Raw genomic sequence first — 8359 nt, forward strand, 5'->3', positions numbered from 1 at the left:
CATGAGTCTATAATATTTTGTTCTATTTTGAATTCAAATATTTTGTTTTAGAGTTTATGTAGAAATTATTGTGATAGGGCTGAACTGAAACGGATAAAATTGAAGTTTCGTAATTCAGTTGGAGGCACTGTTAAGTGCATATGAAAGAGGATTTAAATATATTTTAGACGGAAGAATTTCATAATTTTATCATAAGTATATAATATTTGGTATTATTTTGAAGTGAGACAATTTTAAAATTACTAGAGTTATCACTCGTGAAAAGTTGCCTTTAGAGCACATTTGAATCATTTATAGTAACTTTGGATACTCTAGAGTTATTTAGAGACATGAGAGATATTTAGGTGTTTTTGATATTTTTGAAGACTTTTTTGAGTCAGGATTAATATTTTTTTTTGTTGAGAAATTCTGAGTATCCTGGTGAATTAAAGTCTTGAGTAATAAAACAAGTTTATTCTTTTTAAGATGAAAAATAATTATTTAAAAAATTGTATTTTCTTTTGAGATCAGTAATCCGGAGGTATTAAAGTGACGACCTGTGATTGACAATTTTTGAGATTAGTAATCTGGAGGGATTAAAGTGACGATTGGTGATTGATAATTTTTTAGATTAGTAATTCAAAAGAATTATAGTGATTGCTTGTGATTGGCAATTTTGGAGATTAGTAATCCAGAGGGATTACAGTGACAACCTATGATTGGAAATATATTAGTTCAAGAGTGAAACCTTATTATGATGATGTTTTTGATGATGATGACGATGATGTTTTGATAATGTTTTTGATGATGATGTTGTGATGATGTTTTTGATGATGATGATTGTTGGTTCTTGTGTTGGCACCAATTTTGGTAAAACCTAGAATGTTCACAAGTTGTCACATGTGTTGTCTTGACATGAGATAACATGCACCTGCAGAATGTGTAAAATATGATTATGCAGGATTTTACTGAGATGTCAGACCCGATGTCATGACATCTGTATACAGAACATTTTTTCAATCTGAATGTTATGTATTATGTGATTGCGTTTTTAATGCTAATCTGTGTATGATTGATAAGCTGATTGAACACACTATCAATCAGTAATTACAACGAGATTAACTTATTTTCCAAAGAGATATAATCAACTGTCATGAGAAGATATGAATGGAAAATAGTTTTAGGGTTTTATGATGTCCAAGCCCATCCAATTGCTTCTATAAAAAGGACATGGAAAACCTGATTTGATACACAAGAAATAACGAACGAAATATTGAGAGAGAATAAGGGTTTTAGTCTTGTGTGGTCCTGTAAATTGTAAGCCATTCAATTCATCCATAGATGATTGAATTGGTCTGATTTTTGAGTTGAAATTTGTCACTCTAAGCTTTGAAGCATGAGTGTGTGTTTACTTGATTGACACTTTTAAGTAAGATCAAGTATGTGTCTTTGAAGAGTGTCTTCTTTTCATTGTAATTCTTGTTTTATATCACTGTTGTGATTGAGGGGGAGTGAGTAGGATCTCATATCTAGGAGTTCTTAGGTAGAAGTCACATGGGTAGAGATTCGGTGAAAAGACTGTAACTTGAAGTTGTTTACTGAGAGTCTTTGAACTGATTCTATTTAGTGAATTTCCTTCCTGGCTTGGTAGCCCCCAGACGTAGGTGAGTTTGCACCGAAATGGGTTAACAATTGCTTGTGTCTCTTGCATTACTGTACTTTATCGTTTATCCTGTTTGTATTGTTCAGATATTAATGTCGTGACATTACCTTCGACATCTCATATCTGATACCAGAATTTCAATGATGATGATGATGATGATGATGATGTTTTGATGATTGATTAGTTGCATGCTTGATTTTATACATGATCATGCATGCATATATTTCAGAGTTACGTAGGACTTTGATCAAGTGATGACCTGGTTCAGAGAGGGATTATGACAGTCTCACGTCTAGAGAGTTACATAGTTCAGAGGAACCGGAGACACGGGCAACCAGTAACATGCATCTGACCCCCAAAACCCGGTACCATATGCATTTATTATGAAGAAGTTTGTGGCATTAACATTTGCACTATTATTTGAATGTTAATTATGTTTTGTGTGAATGATGTATTTGTGATTATTGATATTTACAATCATGCTGCTAATTTTCACTGTTATCATTTGTAAGGTGTATTCTCACCCATTTTTATTATTGTGTCGTTTGTGCTCATATAGAGTACATATAATCAGGTAAGAAGCAGGAATAGTTACTTGCGAGTTAGAAGATGGCCTTGGAGGTTTTCTTCGTTTATATTTATATTCATCGCTTTTTAGTGTTTTATATGCTCTGATCTATAACATAGGGGATGATGCACATTGTTTTATTTGACTTGTTGTTTGTAGTTATTTCCTTGAGTACTTGCTTTAAATAAGTATTTGATGTTATGAGATAATTTGAATTCCGCTGCGAGATTTTGAAAATTATTCATGAAATTGTATATTTTGTTTTGAGTCGCATCCTAAGTTGTGATAATTCTCTTTTATATTAAGAGTCAGGATTTAGGGTGTTATATTCCGGGTACAAATGATAGACAATTCTGATTTCTTTCCACATAAGGTTTTCACCAGGACAAATCTAGGGTTGCGATAAAGGTTCCTAGAGTCACAGATCCAACATGAAAATATTGTCGCCTACATCAAATTTTTTGATGTGCAACAATCCCCTAAAGATGATCTTGTGTAAATGAGGCTTTCATTCCAACCATATGAGGCACATATCTCGCGGCCAAGACTATGAAACCATCGCCTCCCAGGTTCTAGACATTGTTCTCAGAGTCATGGATTCTTCTTGAATATATTTCCCCACGTTATGACATTTGATACGTGCATACTTTAGTTTTCTTTATCCTTTCGATTCAACTTTGATAAATGTGTGTTGTAATTATTGTGTATGCACTCTTATACTCTTTCACTATTGCATTTATGTTTTGTCTTATTGCAATTCGATTTATCTTGTGGCGTTAGGTTACGTCTTGTGATAAAGTTCGCGTCCCCACGCTATAATTCATGTCCCTTTGCGATGCATTTCGCAACCGTGTTACTATTCTCACCTTTCATTTATTCTTCAACGATTTTCACCATCGATTCAAAATAATTTTAAACCATTTCACAAATCATTTTTAACTAACGCGAATAAACCCTCAATCAACATCAAGTTTCTTTTTTGCTTATCCGAAGCTTTGAAAATGCTTTCTCAATAATATACCGATTGAAAAAGGATTGAGGCAAAAGTGATTTCTTCTCCTTTCTTCGAATGTTCATGTGATGGCCGCACTTAGCACATTGTTTAAACATTCATCAATCGCATCAAAACACTTTTAAATAACTGAATCAAGTACATTCTTTCGTGGACGAAAAAGGATTAGGGCGGAAGTAATTTCTCCTCTTTTCCCCGAGTATTTGGGTGATAGCTACACTTAGCCTACCGTTCGAATACTTGTCGTCTGTTAAAGAAGCACAACTTGATTCGCCACACGAATATGATAAATAATTCGATTGAAAAAGGATTGGGACGAAAGTAATTTCTCCTCCTTTCCACAAATGCTCATGTGATGGACGCACTTAGCCTACAGTTTGAATATTCATCAATCACTCAACAATATTCAAACACATCAAGCCTATATTTTTCTCACCCCCGCACGATCAAAACCTTTTCACCAAAAAAGCATTGTTCAGTCATTTCTACCGCGATACAAATAAGTGTTTAAGCCTCCCCCGCGAGCATACAAGCCAATGTTTAACTGTTGGAATGTAACCTAAATATTCGTCCATTAAAATCAATCAATCAACATTCATTTGCTACTAAGAACTACATAGCTTTGAGTTCTCCATCGCACATTGAGATACGTAGGAGCGAGATTCAATGTCTCGTCAAACACTATAACAAAAACACCAAAAATATATTTTGTCTTGCACATAACTACGTTGGTGTGAATTCCTCATCACACATGAGGATACGTAGGAGAAATATTCGCAATCTTTTCAAGCACCCTAATAAAAACATTTTTGCAACCGCATTTTCTTTTTCTTTTCGATCTTTTACTTACTCGAAAAAAACAATTATCATAAGTTAACATTCAATCGCAAATTTAACTAAAAGGTTCTCGTTGAGTATATCGGACGTAAGAGGTGTTAATACATTCCCCTTGCGTAATCGACTCCCGGACCTGAATATGGTTGCGACGATAATTTTTTTAGGGTTTTATCGATATTTTCTCTTTTCTTCTTTGGAATAAATAAAGTTCAATTACGACTCTATTCAAATCATTTTCCGTAAACGCGCGAATGCTTTGCGAATGATCGTATTTTTCGAAATACAACACTAAATTATAACCGTTGCTAAGTATAATGAATATCTCAATATCTATCTCATTCTTTACCTTATATTTAAACACCTTTCGTAATTTCTACATCTCTTCAATCGTTCTCTTCTTCTATGTTACTGTAAATACAATTTTTAAGCCTATAGATAATTTACCTTTTTGCAAATATATGCATGTTCCTATGAACCATATGTGTATAATGCAAACAGTTTGTAATCACAACTTAGTTTCTTTTTCAACCGTAATTTAGTGTAGAATGCAAATTAGCTTCTTTTTCAACCGTAATTTAGTGTAGAATGCAAATCTTATATGTCAATCATCTTTACGAAGCAAATCTTATATATTTATTTAAGTATAACGGTTTGTTAGTTCCTAAATATTTTTTGGATGGACCAAAGCATGACAATTTTCTCATGATTATTTTGAAAAACTTTTCATATATTTATTTTGTTTACATTGCACTCATATTATTTAATTTAATAAAGAATTCCAATTTAGTCTAATTATGATGAAGTCCTGAACTACTATTTAAAAAAAAATTACTACAGCTGATAGTGGATGGCACCTAATTAACCTACTCCTATATACGTGCACATGCTTAGCATCCTACATAATGTCTTATGTTTCCAAAAATGAGAAAACATAATAGTCTTATAGACTTTCTTGCATATCCAATAAAATCATCCCTAGTTTTTGGAGAATATATATATATATATATATATATATATATATATATATATATATATATATATATATATATATATATATATATAATTATATATATATTTTAATTGTAAGAAAATAAGTTAGAGTTTTAGTTTATTGAAATTTAACTGTAATAAATATTTTATTAGATTTTATTTAACCACAATTTGCGATATTAAATTTTGAACTCAGTATGTTATCTCATCTTGCACTTCTTCTTCATTTCAAATAAAACAAAATACTATTTAAATTTGATTCTATCAAGTCCGAATATCTCTAAAATTAAGTGTATCGTTTGAATGCGTCATGTACATCATTTATCCAACATTTGTATGCATTAACTATTTTTATATTTTTATATTAACTATGTCCACATGTATGTTTTCTGATATCTCTTTATGATGAAAGAAGTCCAATTTAGTTTAAGTATGATGAAGTGCTGGACTACTATTTAGGGAAGAAAAATAAACTCCAGCTCACAGTGGATGGGACCTAATTAACCTACTCTCCTATAAGTCTGGCAACCGGAAATACGTAGAATTTTTTAAATAATCATTTTTTTTAAAAAAATAACATGAAATTTATCAATATAATCACTTTAAAAATATTGAATAAATATGCCATTGTAAATGACAAAAATATTGATCAATTTATTCTCAGTGACGCACGAATGTAAAATACATTTATCAATATAATCATTTTAAAAAAACTCGCAATAGCGCATGATTTTATATTTTACATACATACGTCAATTACAGTGCTCACACAAATATAATTAATTTGGTAAATAAATTAAAAATATGATTATTTTAATATATAATTTAAAAAGTTATTTATTTTAAAAAAATCAAATATATATGTTTGTCGTGTTTAACTCCATCTTACAAATATCTACAAGAAACATGGTTAATATAGTTAAAAGTGTTAGTTTTAAATATAAAAAGTATGAAAAGATATTAATTTTTGCAGGGATGTTCATGGATTACTAATTTCCATAACTTAATAAATAATTCATTTATTAAAATCAATTGTTATAATTGGATTTTACTTTTATAAAATGGTTATAGATCAGTTATTAATGGCTTATATTCATAATCAAATTTATAATTAGTTTTGATTTAATTATTTTAATGTTTTTTTGCAAGATTTTATTTTTATTTTTATTTTTAAAAAATATTATTTATTTTCAAATTTTAAAAATCATTTTTTATATATTTAAAAAAATAATAAAAAAAAATCAGTTTCTTTTTATTCTCAATTCTCAGCTTTTAAAACAAGATTAAACGATTAAAATTTAAATTTGATATTTTTATTTTAAAACAAACTAAAATATTATATTTAAATATAAATCGTTTGATCATGATTCAACCTCCAAAAATATACCAAATGCATGAAAGTGTGAAATACTTGATTGCAGTGAATCTGATTTCTTAATTGACATGCCTTATAGTGTCCATCATTTATCCAACATTTGTATGCACTAATATAACATATGTTAAAAAAACCAAACAAGTGTATGATATTTTATATCTTTCATAATAATGATGTCCACCTGTATCTCTCTTGATTATAAGTTGCTTTTATAAAAGAAATAGTTCAATATTATAAACGTTTTCAAGAAATTAAATAAAATATTTTTCTTCAAACCCTTATAAAAGGGCAATATAGAACCACAATCTAAACCAAGTCATTCTACTCCCTCCCTCTTTATTTCCAAGTTCCAATCCAATGGCTTCCAAACTTCCATTACTATTTGTTTTTGTGATGTTCTTTGCTTTAACTTCAGCAAATCCAAGCAACATCAGAAAGCCATACACACCATGCAAAAACCTAGTCCTCTATTTTCATGACATACTTTACAATGGAAATAATGCAGCAAATGCAACATCAGCAATAGTAGCAGCTCCAGAAGGTGCTAGTTTAACAAAACTGGCACCTCAATTCCACTTTGGTAACATAATAGTTTTCGACGACCCTATCACTTTGGATAACAACCTTCATTCAACACCAATTGGAAGAGCACAAGGGTTTTACATTTATGATACCAAAAACACATACACTTCTTGGCTTAGTTTCACATTTGCTCTTAATAGCACCTATCATCAAGGAACCATCACTTTTGCGGGAGCTGATCCAATTCTGAAGAAAACTAGAGATATCTCTGTGACTGGTGGTACTGGAGATTTCTTTATGCATAGAGGAATCGCTACCATTATGACTGATGCATTTGAAGGTGAGGTTTATTTTCGACTTCGTGTTGATATTAAGTTCTATGAGTGTTGGTAATTATAAAATTAAGTCATTAATGCCAAAATAGAAGAAAATAAAATCAAGTCATTCGTGCTGATATGGATTGGATATGTAATATCTGTTATGTGTGTTTTTCATTAGCCCATAAAGTATCCTCTTTGTACTTCTTTTTCTCCTCTATGATTATGATTATGATCAATAAATAAAGATTCTATTGACTACTCTCTCCATTTCAATTTATATATTAATGTTGACAGCATATAAAATAAATAAAATCTAATCAATGTTTTTCGAATAAATTTATCATGAAGATAAAAGTAATAAAATAAAAGACATATTATTGATATAATATAGTTTTACATTAAAACTTTTAAAAATATTTTATTATGCTCTTTCTCTTTGGTTTCTGACTTTAAACTCTGGCTACTAAACAAATTCTTAATGTGTATTTTTAATTAATGCTGATTATAAATATAAGTAGTGATCTGGATTGTATTAAAAAAAGCTTAAAGATAATATAGCGTAAATATAAATTAATTTTACACAATCATCCAATAAAATTATAATGTTGTATCATTTTATAATGTTGTATCAATTTATAAGTGATGTTTAATGTTAAAAAGGCTTTTTCAATGTGTGTTATGCGGTAGAATTAAAAAAAATAAAGCGGTGAAGTTTATTTCTCCAAATTTCTTTGACATTTTTTTTATTATTCAAGAGAAATATGAAGTGTCTACTTTTCTAGTTTATTATATATAGAAGAATTTTTTGTATGACTAGAGTTTTCACTACGCCAAAAACTGGAATAGACAGCGCATCTTAGAGGGCGCTTTAATACAAAAACGCTCTCTAAAGTGAAGCGAAAAAATAAGGAGCAATAGACAGCGCACTTTAGAGGGCGTTTTTGTAATAAAGCGTCCTCTAAGGTGAAGCGAAAAAATAAGGAGGAGATAGAGGGACAACAATACATGACGCTTTTTAGAAAGCGCCCTCTAAGGTTACCCTTAGAGGGCGCTTTTAATAAAGCGCTGTTATAAGTCCATGTGCATTTCCAGT

At 30.2% G+C, this 8359-nt stretch overlaps 1 protein-coding gene across 1 annotated transcript; it reads left to right on the plus strand.

Moving 5' to 3' along the window:
• The first annotated feature begins 6751 nt into the window (after nucleotides 1–6751).
• LOC127103862 (disease resistance response protein 206-like) lies at nucleotides 6752–7524 on the plus strand. Its single transcript, XM_051041102.1, has one exon. It carries the CDS (start codon nucleotides 6782–6784, stop codon nucleotides 7337–7339), a length of 558 nt encoding a protein of 185 aa, XP_050897059.1. The 5' UTR covers nucleotides 6752–6781; the 3' UTR covers nucleotides 7340–7524.
• The last annotated feature ends 835 nt before the right edge of the window (nucleotides 7525–8359 follow it).

Source organism: Lathyrus oleraceus, chromosome 7, assembly GCF_024323335.1.
Source record: "Lathyrus oleraceus cultivar Zhongwan6 chromosome 7, CAAS_Psat_ZW6_1.0, whole genome shotgun sequence".
Lineage (NCBI taxonomy): Eukaryota > Viridiplantae > Streptophyta > Magnoliopsida > Fabales > Fabaceae > Lathyrus > Lathyrus oleraceus.